This window comes from Gossypium raimondii, chromosome 1 (assembly GCF_025698545.1).
Source record: "Gossypium raimondii isolate GPD5lz chromosome 1, ASM2569854v1, whole genome shotgun sequence".
NCBI lineage: Eukaryota > Viridiplantae > Streptophyta > Magnoliopsida > Malvales > Malvaceae > Gossypium > Gossypium raimondii.
In genome coordinates, this window is record NC_068565.1 from 50,999,016 (window position 1) to 51,020,657 (window position 21,642).

Here is a 21,642-nt window from a genome sequence, read left to right on the forward strand (position 1 = left end):
AAGAATTACTAGAACATATTCTTTTGTAGTATTTGTTGATTAAGTCTTAGTTCAATTAACTTGGACATTGTTGTTCATTCAATGAAGCGCATTATCCTTCTATTTATGGGTTAGAGAGAAATAATTAGCAATTTTAAGTGTCAAGGAGAATAAATATAATCATATAATGAGATTGTTAACAAAAAAAAACCTTTTCGTAGTATTTGATATCTTAAATTATTATTTGATTTTAATAATGCTTATCAATGCGTAAGTATCTAGTTATTCTGTCAGCCACGCCAATTTTTAACAGAAAAAAAATAGATAAAATTTTTAACAAAAAAAGACCAAATTGCTCTTTGATTTAACGCATAAAGACTAATTTGCCCATTCTTTTATACAATGAGCAAAATGCCTAATATAATAGCCTCCATAATACTTTTACATTCGTTCAAAGATTTTTCGTGTCAAATAAATTAACAGAGAAAATAGATTTCGGACTGAAAATTAACATTTCAAAATTTACGAGGACCATTTATTAACCAAATTATACAGACTGAATTCACACAAAACAGAAACCATCCTTACAATTTGACCCAAATAAAATATTTAAAACATAATATATTTATACACAAAATGTATATGATCTGCCCATAACAGAGCAATCAACTTTCATACTAGAAAATGTAACATAAAGCTGCTTTTTAACTTTATTTCCACAACACATTACACACAATATATTTTTCACAACATAGACATCACGCAACAAAATGTTGTTGAGCTAGCTACTAGATTACCTTTAGTTATAAGGTAGGGAATGGGCAGAACATGAAATTAGGCTCCACGGGCCATGGTTTGCTCGCCAGGAGGGACCATGGTGAAGACAGGTTGAGCATTGAACCCTGGATGGTGCAACCTTCGACGAATCTCGCGACCTTCCTGACAAACGGCACAAGGATGGCACAAGACATGGGTTGCTAAGTCACAGGTTAATTCACATTGTTCACGTTGCAACTCATCTTCTACGCAGCTTCCACAACATCCACATGACCTATGGAGTGCCTCGCAGCTTCCCTGTTCATCCAAAGGAAATTGATGTTACATGGACTCAAGTGTGAGTGTTAGATACGGAATCCATCCATTTGGACTGGACTGACTCGAGGTCAAATTTTCTTTGTCCAAGCACAAGCTAGATGGAATCGGATGCCAAAAATAGATACTTAAAACAGAAAAAGGAGTTGGACCAACATAGAAGATAACCACAAAATTAAGCCTTCAAAGGTAAAAGCACCATGAAGGCCCCTATAATAAGAGTCAAATTGTATTTTACCCCCTTTACTCAAAAAATGAGTAAACTAGCTCTTGTATGTTAGATCAAAGAGCAAACCGGTCATTTCTGTTAAAAAATTCATCTATTTCTACTATTAAAAACTAGCGTAGCTGATGAAGTAGTCAGATAGTTACACAGGGTATGCCATGTGTACTTCTTGTTGACATACATGGACCAGTTTTTAATATTAAAAATAGATGGAATTTTTAACAGATTAACCAATTTTCTCTTTGATCTAACATATAGGGACTAACTTGTCCTTTTTTTGAGTAGATGGAACAAAATACAATCCAACTTCTACTATAAGGGCCTCCATAGTACTTTACCAGCCTTCAAAGCTTTTCCCCAGTTCGTATAGTTCTCTTTTTCCGGTATAGGGAAAAGGCCATAACTTAGAAATAAAAGAAATGGTTTCAAATATTAGTATTCGAACTTCAAATCTACTATATGTCTCCTTTAAAAAGGTGATTGGATGAATCAACTAAGCTAAACCTGGGATTCGTATTGTTCTTTTTATTCTAGGCATAAAACTCCTTGTTGTCCTTCCACAAGAAAAACACAACCAAGGATGAACTAATTCAATAGTTCAAGGTAACAATTTGTACGGAAATGAGTAGACAACCGAACATCGACTTCCCTATAACCATAGGATGGTAGAAGACATCGAACTATGTTATTACTATCGGAAAAGAAACACCGGTTGACAAAATATTCTATATACAGATAGAAAGCAGTTTCAAACACCAAATGCAAAGCCACACTATGCTTAACGAACTAGGTATATTGATCATCTCAAAGATGAAGTTAAAGAAGATGAAAGATATGAACAACTTGCCTCGAGATTAAACTTTCGCCGAATGGCAGTACGAGTAGCGTACGAAAACCATGGTGCAAGGCAATTCCAGCCAAAAAATGAATTACCGATTAGGTAAAGAACTGAGTATGGCAAGCAGTGATTTGCAAATGTCCCGGGATCAGATCCAAGTCTTTCGACATTGGTTCCATATAGCACACAAGGGACCAAGCTTCCAAGGAGACCTAGCCAAAAAACATCACACTTAGAAATCCCAACCAAAATAAGCACACATAAATTAATCCAAATTCGAACTACAGAAATCATAAAAGGTCTGAGATTTGAATCCAAATCTGCTAAATCAACTCAGCTAACCACATGAACCGGATTAAAACCTGAGTTCATAAGTCAAATCCGCTAAATATAATACAAGATATCGAAATTTGAATCCAAATCCGCTAAATATCGCCTCGGCTAACCTATGAACCGGATTAAGCTTCGAGTTCACTAGCCAGAATCTATCTTTTCTTTACACAAATATAATTGATCTTTTGATTTTTTTTTTCCATATTTTTTTCCATTCTAAATTCCAATTTCTCTACAATCAAGAACAATTTTCTTTTACACAAAAACAATAATAAGAATATCAGCTTTAAGCTAATAACTATGTTCAATCAATTGCATATATGGTGGCATAAGCATAGATTTCTAAGCAATTGACAATTTATCCTTCTAATCTATGGAAAAATCCCAAATCGAACAAATTCATCACAGTATCAGATCCAATAAAAAGACTTACAGACTTCAATGTCGCTGCTGCAAAATTCATCGTTACGGCCAAGGCAAGCAAGGAGAGATGAGTTCCATTGAGATCGACCCAAGGGTTCTCCGACGACACTCCGGTGGACCAACGGCAACCCATCAGCTGTCCACCCAAACCCATCTCCGGTAGCAACTACCGGATGAGCTGGCACCTCGGCGGCAGCTTCTTTTGCCTTTTTACCACTAGGTTTTTCCTTCAAATCTTGGTCTGCCACTTGTTTGCTCAAAAGAGGACTCGATTCATGGTGCTCGTCGTTGTTGTTGTCATTAGAATTCGCCATTTTTTTGGTGGGATTTTCTCTCTTTTTGGAATTGATTTTGGAAGAGAAAGATCAAATTTAACACTCTAAAGAAAATCGTAGAATTAGATTCGGATCTAAATTTTGACAGAAAAAAGTATGAGTGGTCACAAATGGTCTCAATATTTTGGTGTTAGCTTCTTTGCGTGTAAGAAAAAAAGAAAAAAGAAAATGGTTTAATTCTGCTTCAAATCCCTGTATTTTTATGAATTTGAAATTTAGTTTCTCTACTTTCATTTTGTAGAGTTTAATCTCTCAATCGAAGATTAAAGTAAGAGAGTATTCAGTTTTTTCGATGAGTTGGATCAATTTTTTATTTAACTGCCTTAGCCAAACGTGATCTATAAGAATTAATCCATCTGAATTAAAGCTTAAGAATCGACGTAACTAATTTGATTTTAAGTCGATTGATTAATCGACTTAGTTATTGAGTTGGATTTTGAGCTTAAATAATATGAATTTATTTTATATATTATAAAGAGTTAATTGCATCGTACATTCCTAAACTACGACTTTCATTCTAAACTTCAAAATGTTCTAATTACATCTCAAATTTTTAACCATTAAATGATATATAAAATCTTACGTGTCATAATTTAAAATGAAAATTAAAAAGATAAATACACATTTTCCGCATAATTTTTAAAAATAAAGTAAAACAAAAAGAAAGAGAGTAAATGGTAGTTTCTGTAAAAACTTTGAAACTTCAAAACCAATATTTTTATGATATTCATTTTGCTTTATAATTTTCATTTTAAATTATATCACATGAGATCGGCCTCTCATTTAACGGTTAAATTAATAATTTTAGTAATAGAAGAACATTATTAATATAACATCTATAGTTTGAGGATGTAATTAGAATATTTTAAAGTTTGAGGAGCAATTTAGATATTTAAAAAAATAAAAATATATTAAATTAAAATTTTTTTCTCTCGAATCAGTTTAAAATTCAAAACTGATAACCAATCAAAATAATCAACAAAATAAAAACGTAACCCAACCACTCAAATCGACAATCAATTAAATCGACTTTTTAATTTTAACCAAAATTGTTCTCCCTGTATCAAAATCTAATATTATGACTTTTTATAGATTATCGATTTTGATATTTAATATTTAATAGATAATATGTATTAAAATTTGACAAAAGTCAGTCACTAATGTAGTAAATTTGGATTTTAATTTTTTAATCAAATAAGTAAAAAGACTAAACTTTTAGAATTAAAAGTAAAGGTATTAAATTTCAAAACCTCAAATATTATAGGGACTGAGGATTAAATTAAACCAAAATGATTTATTTGTGTATTTATTATAATATTGCTGTCTTAGTACGGTAATTTTGATTCCATCTGTCGGAAGTTGATTTGTCTTTATCATGTCTTAATCCCAAATACGGCCCATTAGTCAAAAATTGAAGTCTAAATTTAAGTTTGTTAAGTCATAAATAAAAATTTTAAAAATATATTATTATTATTATTATTAATTAATAACTTTAACCACCAAATTTTTTTTAAAAAAATATTCACTTACATTGTAAATAATCCAGCTCTAATTAATTTAAAGAATAAGAAAATGGCCAAATATATTTTACTTGTAAAAGATCTGATTATGGGTCGGGCTATTCGTCTAGGTTCGAAAGCTCATCTGAAAAGTGAAAGGGTTTGGGCAAATATATATTTTCGAAAATGAGTTTAAAAAAAAATATAATGCTCGTTTTCTAAACGGGTTGAACCTCGAGTAAGATTTTTTGGCCCGCCCCAAATCTGCTTTTTTTTTCTTTTTGCTACTATTTTGTTGTTGTTAAAGAGGTGATCATGGGCCGATCCTAGACAAAATTTTAGGCCCTTTTTCTAGGCCCCGGGCCCGGCTCCGCGCGAAATATGTGCCTAAAAATTTGTCCAAGCCCGGCCCGAAAGAAAATTGCTAAGTCTGAACCCGGCCTGGCCCATATTAAATTTTACAACACCAAAAAAGTATATATTTAATATATATTGGATTAAAAATAAAAATATATATTTAATATATAATTCGGCCCGGGCCAAAAAAGTTTTACCGAGGCCCAACCAGTTTTCTAAACGGGCCTCGTTTTTTTTCCAAACCTATATTTCAGGCCTATATTTTTACCCGAATCCCCCCATTTTTCGGGCGGGCCGGGTAGCCCAACCCATGATCACATCTATAATTTGCTATTATATTGTTTTTATTTTGTTTTTTTACTATTTTAGAGGAGTTTGTTTAATGAGTTGTAATTATCTCAGTGTTATTTAAGTATAAATATTTTTTAATGGATTTTCAAATGGTTAGGAAACATTTATTTTCATGTTTTTAGTGTGTTTAATGTATTATATTTTAAATTTCTTTTCATATAAAAATATTAATACTGAGCGAATTAGGCCGATTCAGATTGAACATTTTATCGAAATCAAGTTTGACTCGTTTTTGAATTATATTAAATTCTAAAAACAGTTCCGAACTGACCCATTCAATATATTTTGATTAATTATTGTAGATAAAATTGATGTTCAACACCTTGGAATTAAATAAGTTTAATTAATGCATGCAATTATGAATTAGTACTTATCATAGTATGATTTAGTATGATTAACCATGATTTGACATTACTCCACAAAATTCATTTCTCTAACATGTGATTCAACAGAATAAATATTTTCGACATTTAAATTCAAACTCCACAATTATTGCCTCTTAAATTATGGTTTTCGGCTCAAAATTTAATCAAATTAGCTTAATTTAATAAATTTATTAGTTTATTTCTATTTAAATGAAATAGAAAAAAATCGAATAAAATTACGTTTGATAAATTAAAAATTAACCTGAAAAACAATACAGAAAAATTAATTGTTGAATATAAGTAATAAAATATATTTGATATATTATTTAAAATTAAATGTAAAAATAATTAGATTATTTGATAAAGAATAATATAAAATAAAATAAAAATAATTGAATTTATTATGTGTTAAGTGATAGGTAAGTCTTGTCAAAGCCTAGAATTAGGTATAGCCTCCCCCACCCATAAATAAGAAGATAATACGTTTCGCCGCACTTAAATCCACGTCCTTTTGCATTGGGAATAGATGTGTTCATGGGTCGGGCAAGGTTGGGCCTAAGCATGATATTAATATACTTTATGCTTGCCCAAGTCCAACTTGGCTCGAAATATGGCTTAAAATTTACCAAAACTTGCCCATATTTGCAAAAGACTAACCCAAGCATTTTTTAGACCCGCCCATATTATCTTTAATTATTTTTAATTATTTTATTTTATTTTATTTTAATATTTAATAATTTTTTACATTTTTTATTTATTGAATTTTTTTATATAGTCATCTTAATATTATTTTAATGCTTATATTTGAGTAGTATTATATATTTATTATAAGTTTATTTTTTTAATGTGTTCTAAATTACATAATATATATATAAAAATAACATAATATAAAGTATTATAAAATTAAAAATGGGTTGGCTCAGGCTCGGGCCTTGAATGTTTAAGCCCGAGCCTATCTCATATTTTAAATGGCTCTATTTTTTTTGTTCAAACCCATTTTTCGAGCCTAATATTTTTACTCAAACCCTCTCAAACTTCGGACAAGCCTGGACGGATAGCCCGACTCATGAACAAGTTTAATTGGTAACAATATCCATACCAATCAAATTAATATTCAATCATCCATTCTTATCTTATTTAAATTTACATGGCAATGTAACTTTTTTTTATAAAATTTTCTCATTTTTAACGATTTTGATTCATTTTACTTAAACAAAAACGAAATAATAAAAAATGGAAACGAATGAACCTTTTTTTGTTTTTTTAATATATTTTCAAGTAAATTTCAACTATATATTTATTATTAGTAGAAGAAAATAGGATAAATCTGAAAATTATATATGAATTTTTATTCAATGTATAATTTGATACATAAAATTTTGATTGTGATTTAAATATATACATGAAATTTTAATTTTGATTCAACCATACATATTTAAATAAATACATTAATTTATTTTTTATTGGATAAATATTTTATTTATTTATGCAATATATAAACATAAAATGATACTATATCGTTAATTAAGTTGATAATTCACGAGAATTTAATCGAATCAAAATTTTATGTATAAAATTACACATTAAATCATAATTTACGTATAGTTTTAAAATTTATCTTCATAAAATATTATAAACTTCAAATTTTTGAGGGAATAATAATAGCTGCTATTCAACATTTAAATTCGAAATTAATGTTAATTGAAAATTAAAATTTATAATTTAATTGAGTAATTATTTTAACTCATCTGTAAATTTATATAAATATAATTTCATTTAATCAAACTCTAAATCTTATATATAGATGCAAAATCACACCATCCAAATTTACAAATTAACGTCGACGATACAATTTTAAATAAATATCTCAAATTTTTACATATGATATTCAAATCTAGAAAACTAAATAGCTATATATAAACTACAACAAAAGCTTTTAAAAACCCATTCAATTCAAAACTGTCTTATTTCACCCATGAATTTTATTTCCTGCAAAATCAATCCAAAACCCAAATAAATAAATAAAATCAATGAAAATGAATATATATATATATATATATATATATATATATAAACTTACACTTCTTAATTCATGAGTTGGTAAATCAGTTTGTTGGTGAACCGAACTGCGATGGCCGTGACCAGGCGGAGGGATCGAAGTGTGTGTTTCTGGACCTCTATAATCAATCTCATAAACTTCTTTTTCCGAAACATCGAAGCTACCTTTGATTTGAAAAAAACAGCAACAACATCAAATTAAATTAAATTAAATTAAACTTCCTCCTAAAAAAGAAAAGGGTACAAAAATAACCTGTTGAAAAATAGGGTATGGAAAGTAAGAGAAGGAGAAGCAAAAGAATGGAGATGGGTCTAGATTTGATGATAGTAAACTCCATGGAAATGAAGAAGAAGATGATGAATAATGTAAGTTATTAGTTGAGAAGGTGGTGATGGTATATAAAAGGGTGGATAAGAGAGAATTTAAGTGATGAAAATAAAGCAATGAGGGACCAAAAAAGAAATTGAATAGGGGGTAAAATAATAATTGGGTATTGAAAAGATGAAACCGTCGGCATCTATACAGCAATGAGTTGAGAAGGTGTGTTGGATTTGGTTGGAACATTTATTAAGCATAACTAAACACCACACACTCAATTCCCTTTTAGTATGTCTCGGTTTAATGATAAAGTTGATGTTTCGAGAATTTCAAGTTTATGTTTCATTATGAGTAAATTACATATGAGTTTTCAGTTCAGATTTATTCTGATTTAGGTTCAGATTTATTTCGATTATCCGATCATAGTTATTTGGATACATTGCTTGTAATTAGGATTTCGGGGTTTGAATTTATACACGATATAAGTTCATGTACATCAATAGATCATATTATGATGCATCAATAATAAATAAATTATTTTTAACACACGACTAAATATAAATCTTTCTAGAAATTATTAAATTATGACATACTCATGACGCGACTAAAAAGATAGGTAACGAATTTAAGTTTAATTTGAATTTGGTTGTAATGGCAAATTTGAGACAAGGAAAATTATGGTGGACCTGAAAAATATTTATTTTTTATAAAAATAATGGGTTTCATCGGTGATACAAATTAAAATAAAATTTTAAATAATAAATATTAAGATAAATATAATAAAAATATACGAATTTACACATTAATGATGCATTTTATGTTATTAATTTTCTAAGAATTGAAGCATGGGACAAGTCCATGTGTGTGTTAAATGAGGGACATGCCATTGGCAATGAAGTCTAGCTGGCTGGATTTCACATTCTTCACACCTACTCTTTTGTTTTTTGTTTTTTTGTTTAATTTAATAGTTAAATTTTGATATTAATTACTTTAAGTTTAAAAAATTAGTATTGTTGCTGTTATTGTTATTTTTTTCCTTTTTTAATATGGGATAAATATCAAAATTATACATGAACTTTGATCTAATGTGTAATGTTATACATGAACTTTGATTTTGTGGAATTTTATATATGAAATTTTGATTTGATTCAATTTTTATAAATCACTAACAGCATTATCGAATTAGCATTATTTTACGTTGATATATTATATACACAAACAATTATATTTAGGGTGGGTTTAAATGGGCGACGCGTTTACTTGCGGTTGGCGGTGAGATTTGATACTGGAGCGATACTGTAGTGTGAGATAAAAAATAAGCTAAATGCACCACACCACAACCTCACTGCCCATCCAAACCCACTCTAAATCCAATATAGAAATAAATATACGTTTTGTTAATTTAGATGTGTACAATTGAATCAAATTTATAGTTTCGCGTATAAGTATGAACTACGATTCAAGTTTTAAGTGTGTAATTATACTAAATCAATTTTTATGTATCAAATTGCATATTGAACTAAAATTTACGTATAGATTTGATATTTACCCCTTTTAGTAATGAAAGTTGGGGGCATAGTATTGATGGTGACATTAGTCTTGATGATGTTTATTTTAGCTTTGTGGTGTGGGGGACAGTCGGTGATGAATTTCCCCACCATATATTTGAACACTAAGTTGTTCTTTTTAACCAAATATTACACACTGTTATAATATGGTAATGATGTCGACGTGTCATATTTATATTGAAATTTTTAATAAATAAAAATACAGAATTTTAACTAGAATTATTCATGGCTCGATTCGATCGAAAATTATGAAAATTTAGATAAAAAGATAGGTTTAGAAAATGGGTTTGGATAAAAAATAATGCTCGTTTCCTAAATAGGTCGGGTCTCGGGTAAGTTTTTTTGGCCCGAGCTTGACCTGAATTTGAAAAAAAATGATTGTTTTTTTATTGTTTTTCATTGCCATCGTTTCGTTTTTATATTGTTACTATTTATGTTGTTATTGTTTGGATATTGTATAACTCTTGTTTTATTATTAATTCTACTACTATTTTAGAGGTATTTGATTGTTAAGTTGCACTTATCTTAGTGTTATTTAAGTACATTTATTTTAATATTTTTAGTATATTTAATGTATTATATTTTTTAAATTTATTTTTATATAAAGAATAATTTAAATATTTTAAGCCTATTTTTTTGGGTCGAGTCCATGCCTAAATTTTTTACTTGACTCGATCCGAACCTGACCTAACCCAACCTATGGACAACTCTAACTTTAACTATTAAAAAAAAAATCCAAATCAAACTAAATTTAATTTCCAAAATTACTTTTTCGTTAATAATAAAATAATTGAATCATTGAGGTCATAATTGCTAAAAAAGGTAAAGATTAAATTGTAAAAATATATAAATGTTAAGGATCGTTTCGTTTCTTAAATTATGCCTATATATACACAACATGTAGATACTTGGTGTTTTAGCACCAGGAAATGTGTGTTCTTTTTATTGATGGGAGGTGGATTCCTTATGTGTAATTCGTTGGTGTTATTGTTTATGAGGGTTTTGTCTTCTAAATTTATCAAGAGTTACAAAAATTTTATAGAGTAATAGCATGTTGTTAGAATGCTTGAGAAGACGAATCATGCGTATGCGACTATTTTTTAAAAATTATTTAAATATAAAATTAAAAAAAATATGAATAAAAACACTTATCAGCCTAGAGCAATAAATTTCACGATCACTCGCCTATAAAATAATTAATTTTTTTGCAATGGAGGCACTAGATTATGAGTATCCAGGTTCAATAATTAAACAATAGAGTGTGTGCTTGGTAATAAATTGTAAATTTAATGTTTTTAATAAAACAAATTTAATAAGTTGATAATATTTTAATGCAACAATCTTATTATTTCATTTAAACAAATGATTGGGCTCAAGTTGGGCTTTAAATATGAAAATTAATGAGGCCCAATTAGAGAGGTTGTATTGTTCACCTATAAATTAATATGGATGGATTAAATTAAATGTAAAATTTTGAGCTCTAGTTGTTCTATGGGTTAAATTTTTTTTATAAAAATAATATTGAAAATTTCAATTCCAACATAAACAATTGTGAACTCACTCATTTTTATTAGGTTTAACAACTTAATTGAGTCAAATCCAACAAGTTTGAGTAGCTTAGTTTTTATCTTGAGTTAAACTTAAATATATATTTTTAACAGAAGAGTTAAACCCAAACTTTAAACATGAAAATAATGGTTAGTTTAACCTTACTTAAAATAAATATTTTTTTGTCCCAATAGCTCTTTTGGGACAAAAACCAAAATAAAAAATAGAAGCAAAAATTTGTAATTTTTGCTCTAAACTGCTTTCGACTCAAAAATTAAGCTCTAAGTTTAAACCTAGCTTCTTATAGCTTGAACTTAGTTTTACTCAATTACAATGCTAAGCAAAACTCAAATTAAGTAAGTTTGAACCTAGCTTCTTATAGCTTGAACTCGATTTTACTCAATTACACTTAGAGGTGTTCATGGTCAGGTTGGGTTAAAACCCGTTTTTTTAAAGAATTCAAACTAAGGCTTTTTTATCTATTCAAAAATCTCGTTTTACTATTCAAAAATTAATAAAATATTAAATATATTTTATTATCTAAATTGAATTTAAATCAAGTCAGCTTGAGATACAAAAAAAATACTTATCTAAGCTCTACCTAAATTGGACTGAGAGAGCTACTAGAGGACAGGTCTAACAACACCCTAGTTCAGAACAAAAAACCGAAAATCGAATAAAGAATGAGGGTAGAATTGTCAGTTAAAATATTTAAGGACTCTCGTTTTATTTTGCAAAAAGTTAAAGGGTACTTTAGGGTTTTCCAGAGCAAATGAAGTCAGATTAGGGCATCTAATCTTAACAAGGAAGCAAGGACGAAATATCCAAAAATAATTATTTAAAAAAAAAACTTTGTGGCTGCTGATGTGAGATGTCAAGTATGAGCCGTTGGATTATCTTTAATCCAACGGGTAAGAAAGAAACCCTAGTTAAACCAAAGTTGAATCACTGGCTACTTAAGCTAAAGGAGGCTGCCTCCCTCACTTGCTTTCTACTTTCATTTCAGCTATTACGTGGAGAGCCTTTTTTGTGTAGCGATTCTCAGTTAGTCTTCTCTTTAAGCTTACAGGTATAGATCCTATTCTTATATGTTTTTAATTTTTTTTGAAATTTTATTCTTTTGATTAGAAGATGTAAATCTCTTCTGATTGGTTGTTTGCTTATATGTCTATTAGTTCTACTTCTTACGTGATTTAGTTATAGTTTATGCTAATCGAAGTTTGTTTTGGATTATTTTTCTGGATGATTCGTTTATTTCGTAGTTCTTTATTTTTATTTGTTTCGATCCATTTTATTTATATTCTATGCATCTAAGGTGGAGTAAAATTCTAAATTTAGTTCTGGTGGTCATGATTCCTGTGATAACTGATATATAGAAGCTAGTTTTATTGATTTGAAGAAATAATCTTACCTGATTGTTTTTGCCGAAATATTAGTTCTATTTTTATGTGATTTAGTTGTTTACGTAAATAATCTAATCTGACTTTTTTCCTTTGATCGATTTGTGTTTAGGTATTATGCATCTATGTTCGTTTAATCTTTTATGATTTAAAATTTTAATTTTATATTTTTGAGAAAATAATTTCTGTGAAAACCGATCTATTGAAGCAAATTCAGCCTAAGCGAAAATTTTTAATGAAAATTATCAAAAGAATTAAAGATAGTTTTCATGGTAAAGTATATTTTAAGATCTAGTGGCTGTAGTTCAGTGGAAAGAACTCCATACCTATGGAGGACATGGGCTCGAATCCCAGCAGCCACTTTTTATCTTGTTGAATCTGTGGAATTTTAACTTGATTAGTTTTTCTTAACTTGGTAGGGTTTTAGATTTGTTATTTGTTATTTATATATGGAGTTTGTTGTTTTTGACTTTCAGCTTCTCTCCAGAGTTTTATAATGGGTAAGGAGAAGGTTCACATCAACCTTGTTGTCATTGGCCATGTCGACTCTGGCAAGTCGACCACTACCGGTCATTTGATCTACAAGCTTGGTGGTATTGACAAGCGTGTGATTGAGAGGTTCGAGAAGGAGGCTGCTGAAATGAACAAAAGGTCATTCAAGTATGCTTGGGTGCTTGACAAGCTTAAGGCTGAGCGTGAACGTGGTATCACCATTGATATTGCCCTGTGGAAGTTTGAGACCACCAAATACTATTGCACCGTTATTGATGCACCTGGACACCGTGACTTTATCAAGAACATGATTACCGGTACCTCACAGGCTGACTGTGCTGTTCTCATTATTGACTCGACCACTGGTGGTTTTGAAGCTGGTATCTCTAAAGATGGTCAGACTCGTGAGCATGCTTTGCTTGCTTTTACCCTCGGTGTTAGGCAGATGATTTGCTGCTGCAACAAGGTAAAGTTTAGAACTTGTTTATTGTATTATATTGTAATTGGTAACTGTTTTCGGTTGTTTGGAACTGATTTTTGATTGTCATTTGGTATTATTAGATGGATGCAACAACCCCAAAGTACTCAAAGGCAAGGTTTGATGAAATTGTCAAGGAAGTCTCTTCTTATCTTAAGAAAGTTGGTTACAACCCTGAGAAGATCCCATTTGTCCCAATCTCCGGTTTTGAGGGTGACAACATGATCGAGAGATCTACAAACCTCGATTGGTACAAGGGTCCTACTCTCCTTGAGGCTCTTGACCAGATCACCGAGCCCAAGAGGCCCTCGGATAAGCCACTCCGTCTTCCACTTCAGGATGTCTACAAGATTGGTGGTATTGGAACTGTCCCTGTTGGTCGTGTTGAAACTGGTGTCCTCAAACCCGGTATGGTTGTTACTTTTGGTCCTACTGGTCTGACCACTGAAGTTAAGTCTGTTGAGATGCACCATGAATCCCTCCCGGAAGCTTTCCCTGGTGACAATGTTGGGTTCAACGTTAAAAACGTTGCTGTTAAGGATCTTAAACGTGGTTTTGTTGCTTCAAACTCCAAGGATGATCCGGCCAAGGAAGCTGCCAACTTCACCTCTCAGGTTATCATCATGAACCACCCTGGCCAAATTGGAAATGGTTATGCCCCAGTCCTCGACTGCCACACCTCTCACATTGCTGTCAAATTTTCCGAACTGTTGACCAAGATTGACAGACGATCTGGCAAGGAACTCGAGAAGGAACCCAAGTTCTTGAAGAACGGTGATGCAGGTATGGTAAAGATGATTCCCACCAAACCCATGGTTGTTGAGACATTCTCTGAATACCCACCACTTGGACGTTTTGCTGTCCGTGACATGCGCCAGACTGTTGCCGTCGGTGTCATCAAGAGTGTTGAGAAGAAGGACCCAACTGGTGCTAAGGTCACCAAATCTGCTGCCAAGAAGAAATGAGAGATTATTTGAGAGAGAATTATATCAGTTTTCATTACAGCTTTGGACAATTATCTTAAATTTGGACTTTAAAATTTACTTTTTGTGAGACTTTTTGATTTGCTTTTTAAACAAATCCTAGTTTTATATTTTAATGTTTTCCAATTCTGAGTGTTCATATATTATATCGATTGCTTCCAATAGCGACAGATAATTCACAGCCTTCACTGTTCTTTTCAGCTGTGCTCTCACTTGCGAATAGGTGAGGCAAATTTTACATAGCTATACTTTTTAGTATGGAACGATGACCAATTAAAAGTTCGGTTTAATTGATCTGTAATCGATTTAATATCATGTTTCAAATTGGCTCGTTTTTATCTGACGGATTTATTTATTTGTGATTAGTGTAAAAATGAGATTAAATATAATATTTAAATATTGTAGTGGTATTGTAACGTAAGATAAAAAATTAATCGTATTGTACTAGAGATAAACACATGTTCAAAGAGATCTTTAGTTCGATTCGATAAATTGAGTATGAATTTTATATTATTATTGAAACTAATTTATTTGATAAAAATGAAAATATTTATAATTATATAAAAAAGTTGTAGTGATTGGTGATCTGACAATTTTGCAAATATCTCAAGTTTTTGTGGCAGAAATCCATAGGAGAACATGAAAAGATAAGGCGCACTTTCTGGTTTGCCAAAAACTAGAGTTTAGAATCAATCAGTAGTCTCTTTCAAAGTTTAGTGGCAAAAATTAATAATTGCCATTTGTTCACTATGCTATTCCTCAACCATTGTTCTGGATCGTTGTGGAACAATATTCTGATACCAATAATGTATCCAAATTACAAAAAAAGAAAAAGAAAAAAAAGGGGTCATACATATATATGCATTTGGGTGTTTAAAGATAAATTTACGGTCTATGAAGATTAATCAGAGCTTGATAATCAAAGTAATATTATATTGAAACGCACTGAGCATCACGAGTGGATCGAGATCATCCATTTCGCCGACTTTCCAACGTTTACGGTCTCGATTTGTTTGGAGAACTTGAACAAATTGAGTATGTAACCTCACCAAATTCTTCCTCATATAACTTCCATAGTGCCTGCAAAAATCATGCTTTTGTTAGGTATATAATAATTTTAGTCATTCAACATTGAAACTAAAATATGGAATATAATATGCTGGCTAGTAGGTGGATATATCAAAGCTTCTTTTGGTGGGCAAATTACAAAAATTAAATAATTAAAAAAAATGTAAAACATGTTCTTGCTATAACATGTTTTTAATTAAATTAATTCAATGCAAATTAATCTACTTTGTCATTATTTTAATTCTCATCCACAGATTTATAATATAATATTATTGAATAATTTTTCTATGTGTCTCATTAAAAGAAACATTCATGTATTTAGACATATTATTACTGTTCATAGTTTGACTCTACTGTTCATGGAATTGACCCCACTATTCATAGGACTGACATTCTGAGTAAGCTTCGGGCATGTTGAACACGTGTACCGTTCTGGATTGCCTGCTAGACCTCACGGCCCATTACATGCGAACTCCCTTTGACTCGTGCGAGCTGATATTGCGAGCTCCCCTACCTAGCTGTCCTTTCGCTATATGCCTCGCACATATCCATCTGGCGGGGCCTAATCGGGTCGTGGGTAGGCAACCCGAATCTCATTCAGGTTTCGAGTTAGTAATCATTAGTGTATAACAAATATAATATAATAGAATATAATATTGCTTCCTTAATTTTATTCAACATTTAAAATCCTTTGGGACCTTAAGAGATGGGGTCACCCCACAGTTCTAGGAACTTTACAGGCAACTAAATATATTTTTCGAATCTGTACTTCGCATAGTTACGAGATTTCAAGGGCTAACAGTCTTTGGACTGTTAAATCATGCATGTTTAATACGTGGGTAATTTCCATGTCATGTCCGACCCGACTTCAAATAGATAGGTAATACATTCTCTAATTATTTCTGTCCAGAGGAAGTTGGTCTTATTCTGGGAGATATCTTCTTAAAGTGTCATTCAAGAAGCTGGTTAATCCCTAAACGATGGAGGTATTTTACTCGGGGCTTTATGTTTTGTCTCTTGACTTCGAGGAGATGTGAACAATTAGTCTTGGTGGAGTTTAAACTCATGTCCTTAAATGACATTAGTGGGTAAGAACACTACCACTTAACTCTCGGAGTTGGAAGATAAAACCCGAGTATAGACACCTCAAACACAATACCTCTATTGTTGAGAGGTTTGTTGGCTCCCTGGATGACACTCTAAAAATTTATCTCCCAGAATAAAACCGATCTCCCCTCAACAATTTCCAAATCCATGTATACATGACTCAACCACTTCACTCCCTTTCAACCATGATATCTTATGCTTAACTTTTTTTTCTCGACTCTCAACACTATTATGTGAATCGTTTTCGACTTAGACAAAATTTTCCTTGCACCCATAAATGGATGGAATTTGTCATGGTTGTCCAATATTATTACTTACACTGTTTTTATCAGTTTTACAATCTTAAAATAATATTGTTTAGACTCGAGTGATATTTGGATAAATTTTTTCAATAATGATAATTTTAGAATTTGAACTCGACCCAAATATGTATAGAAGAAGTCTATTACCACTTTCTATAACCACTATTAATCCCAATGTTATTACTTCAAAATAATGTATTTTCAAGTTTGTATAATAAATTAACCAATTGGAATATGAAATATTTTGAACACAATTATAAGGGGATAAGATCATCAATGTGTTTGTTAGAACATGGGTTTGTTAGAATCAAAAGTGGTTACAACTATAATTAATTATGGGCCAAGCAAGGGGTATTTATTTGTCGGAAAAGAGTAACCCATCGGTTCGATTAAAAAAAATAAAAATTAATTTAATCGATTAATTCTAAATTTTAATTGATTAACGAATCGATCATGATTATAACAAGTGAAATTGAATTAACTTAAATTTGATCAATATTTTCGATTAAACCAAAAAATTTATAGGTTTGGCTGGTTTGTGAATTGATAAACAATTTGATTGAATTTGAGACCTGAGTTAAATATTTATATATTATAAATATATTTGAAATTTTATGGGCCCTGGCCCCCTAAAATATTTAAAATTCTAAATTAGTAAAAGTAAAATTACACTTTGGCCCATCTTAAAAATGACAAAATTTTGATTTAATCATTTCAAAATTACAATTTAATTTCGACCTCCCTAAAGAATTTTCTAAATTCGCCCCTGATTTTACCAATTTAATCAAATTCGGTCAATTAAATTGATTAAATCAATTTCAAAGTTCAGTAGGTAACATACATTTTGTCTATGGTCAAATTTGTGGACCTCTTTGTAACATTTTGAAATGAATTGACAGCTCTGGAATAAATATTGTTTTTTATTTATTTAGCCTCAATCAAATAATATTAATTTCTCCAAAATATATTTTCTTTGTCGTTTTATGATTCAAATTTTAAAATACGACAGATATTTTCAACGGAACATTGAAATTTCCAACAAATTGGACCCAATGCCTATACAATTAAATTTTTTTCATTTAAACCAAGGAATTTCATATTATAATTTGGATTTTATTTTATTTTATTGTATTTTAAAATCAAATTATATTATTTGGACTTAATTTTAATTGTGGGTGTCCAATTATTCTTGAAATAGACGTGTGTCCACGTCTTATATATTATCAAGCATAGACATGATGACAGTGTGACATTAACAAGCATTATCCTATAATTTAAATTAATTAATCGATACTAATTCATATAATTATCTTTATTTAAATTCAAATAATGGGAGAAATTATTTTATGGACCCGACCCTTTTCATTATATTATTTACCGTCTTTTTAATTATTTAATGATATTTCAACAAAATTTTTCATGTCATTGACACATAAATTTGGTAATTTTTTTATCCTAAATCCTGAACATCGAACCCTGAATCTTAAACCTCGAAATCTAAAATTCAAGTTTAGGGTTTTAGTTTTGGAGTTTGGAATTCAAGGTTCTATGTTCGGTTTAAGGTTAAGGATTCAATGTTTGGGATTCAGGGTTCCAAGTTCGGGATAAAATAATTACCAAAATTAAGTGTCAATGGCATGAAATTTTTTTGTTAAAGTATAATTGAATAATTGAAAAGAGACCATGAATAATGTGATGAAAAGGGTCCTTAAAATAAATTTTCGATGGACCCATCTAATATATTTTTATTGTTGAAATTAAATAAAAACAAATTAGGACAAGAACTTCAGTATTTGTAGAGTTGGCTAGTTAGATTATGCCTCATTAAGTATCTAATTTTACCAACTCATTAATAATAATCACAATTTCATGCAATCATTAAGAACAATAGTGTAATTATGTGACCCAAACTATAAAACAAAAAAGATGCTGGATCGAGTAGGTTAAATATAATTTCATCATTTATTAATTTATAATTTTAAAGAATTAAAAGATTTTTTATCAATATTAATTTATAATTTTATCATTTTAAAGGGCACTAAACAAGCAATATTTTTATTTTTGGAAAGTTCAAGTCCCATGCTCCTTTAAATTTACCTCTAATCGTATTATCAAGAATCGTTGATATTTATTTCGTATAGTTGACAAGTTCTTTTCAAAGGTTTATGGTAAAAGATAACTTGGGGTTCCTTGGTGAAGAACAAGTTTTTATAGAGAGCTCGAAGCTTGTCATGCGTCCCATTGACTAAGGGTTTTAACGCCTAGATTTCAGGAGTAGAGAGGCCCATAGTTAGACCAATGGGTTGTTTAAGTTGACTTGATGTGATCAGTCGAGGTAAGATTTTGTTTTAACAAGTTGGTACTTAATGATGATTCGAAAGGCGCTTATCTTCTCGAAGATTTACTTAATATTCGGTTGGTCCCTTTCGCATCCTTCTTTTTTGGGTGAGACAAATAGTACCCTTATTTCAAAGACAAGCTACGTGAAGGGGAAAATTTTGAGAAGACAATGTGTTTGCGGTACATGCCTTTTGGTTGATTGATTGTTGTAAGGTGGGTTGGGAGCCATGTAGGGAAAATGTTTCTTTTTGGTACTTTACTTTTTAGGAGGGTTTTATATAGGTGTAAATGATTTTTTTGGGGTTCAAATATTCATTTTATTTCTTAAAGAAATAAGGGATTATATTAAATGAGGACCTGCATCCTATACAAACAAAAGCCAACAAAGCCATAGACCAAGCTACGTGAAAAAAAGGAAAGCAGTTGAGAACCTCGATCTCATGCAAGACAAAGCCTCGAAAGTCATGTAAAGCATATCAGTCTTTGATAGACAAAGCCTCATTGATGATAGAGTGGGAGCAAGAAGAGATCATGATATATAACATTGACATCTTTTAGCCATGGAGACGAATAGAGCTTTGATACGATGAGCCTTTATGCAAATCCTTATTGATATGATAGCGAAATCATTTATGATTTGAATCATAAAAGATTAGGAAACTGGAGTCACTAGGAATTAAAAAAAAGTCACGGATGGTAACCAAGTGATGCCAGATCAGAATGAAACCAATTGACAAAAAATATTATTTCAAGGGGCCTTTTCACAATATGCTTGGAAAATAACTGATGGTTGCCATTAAGGGCGTGACTAGGGATGGTGGGGGATGATTAACAGTTGCTCAATGGCCAAACAATTGACAACCATGAAAACTTCTAGAAAACTCTAGGCTTTTGATTCCCGCCCTGCCATTCAAAACGTCTTACAAAAAATCCTAAAAGGTTAAGTCTCTTAGCTGGTCAAGAGGGATCTTGGCGTGGAAAACACAACGATTTGACAATGAATGATCGACGATTGGAAAATGGTTTCTACAAACTTTGAGATTTGATTTTGACGAATCCCAATTGTTAAAAAAATTCAAGGATAGTAAAAAGATAATTTTTTTGGGCCCTTTTCATAATCTACAAGATAGACCTGTCCATGGGCTGGGCCGGGCCGGGTTCGGTCTGGGCCCATAAAAAATCAGACCATTTATTAGGCCCGGGCCCGGCCCGAAATATGGGCCTGAGATTTTACCTAGGCCCGGCCCGAAGAAAAAATATGGGGCCCGAGCCCGGCTCGGCCCGGCCCATTTTTAATTAAAATTAAAATTAAAATTATTTTTTTAATAAAATTAAAACTAATTGTTATTAAAATTAATTGTTAGTAAAATTATCAAATTATTAATTGTTAATTGTATTAATTGTTGTAATAAAATCTAACATTTGATTAGTAAATTTATCAAATTATTAATTGTATTAATTGTTGTAATAAAATCTAACATTTGATTAGTAAATTTATCAAATTATTAATTGTATTAATTGTATTAATTGTTGTAACAAAATCTAACATTTGATTAGTAAAACAAACTTGATGTTTTATTATTATTATTTTGTAACACTAGTCAAGGAAATGAAAGTAAATAAACTTAAAATAAAAAAATATTATATTTTAAAAATAAAAAATATATATATTTAATATTTTTCGGGCCGGGCCGGGCCTGGGCCAAAAAAATCTTGCCCGAGGCCCGGCCCATTTTTTAAACGGGCCTAAAATTTTGCCCAAGCCCATATTTTGGGTCTATATTTTTACCCAAACCCTCCCATATTTCGGACGGACCGTCGGGCTGGGCCGGGCCGCCCGGCCCATGGACAGGTCTACTAGAGGAATAAATTGGTTTAGTGTAAGACAAGAAAGATTATATTTAATATATTCTTAAAAGTCATTTTGCAATTATGTGTCCAAATAAAAACAAAATTGTGGTTAGCTGGGTTGGAATTTTTTTAAACGCAATTATTACTATTATTTATAAATTTCTCTTCAAATTCTAAAATAAAAGAAAATATTCGAATTTATATATTTTTAATATTATTTTATATAATAAATCTTTAAATTAATTTAAAAATTAGATTACATTTTGCTATTTATTTAATAAATAAAAATCAAAAATCAAAACAATAAAAATAAATAAAAAATATATTAAA

At 30.5% G+C, this 21,642-nt stretch overlaps 2 protein-coding genes and 1 long non-coding RNA gene across 4 annotated transcripts; 1 reads left to right on the forward strand and 2 right to left on the reverse strand.

The window, feature by feature from the left end:
• Positions 1-486: 486 nt before the first annotated feature.
• On the reverse strand, positions 487-3,342 carry LOC105786432 (cell number regulator 8). The gene is made up of 3 exons (XM_012612854.2): positions 2,902-3,342; positions 2,145-2,347; positions 487-1,053 (listed from the first exon to the last, which is right to left on the reverse strand). Exons 1-3 carry the CDS (start codon positions 3,203-3,205, stop codon positions 814-816), a joined length of 747 nt encoding a protein of 248 aa, XP_012468308.1. The 5' UTR covers positions 3,206-3,342; the 3' UTR covers positions 487-813.
• A 4,226-nt stretch (positions 3,343-7,568) lies between these two features.
• Positions 7,569-8,489, reverse strand: LOC128039783 (uncharacterized). The gene is made up of 2 exons (XR_008194430.1): positions 8,110-8,489; positions 7,569-8,021 (listed from the first exon to the last, which is right to left on the reverse strand). It is a non-coding gene; the product is annotated as an uncharacterized LOC128039783 (long non-coding RNA).
• A 3,645-nt stretch (positions 8,490-12,134) lies between these two features.
• Positions 12,135-14,770, forward strand: LOC105786431 (elongation factor 1-alpha). 2 transcript variants are annotated; one of them, XM_012612852.2, is made up of 3 exons: positions 12,135-12,360; positions 13,179-13,649; positions 13,745-14,770. In XM_012612852.2, the coding sequence occupies exons 1-3, from the start codon at positions 12,163-12,165 to the stop codon at positions 14,624-14,626; spliced, it is 1,551 nt and encodes a 516-aa protein (XP_012468306.1). In that variant the 5' UTR covers positions 12,135-12,162; the 3' UTR covers positions 14,627-14,770. The 2 variants fall into 2 exon arrangements, with proteins under 2 accessions (XP_012468306.1, XP_012468307.1); XM_012612853.2 differs by having other exon boundaries at positions 12,216-12,360; positions 13,168-13,649.
• Positions 14,771-21,642: the final 6,872 nt, after the last annotated feature.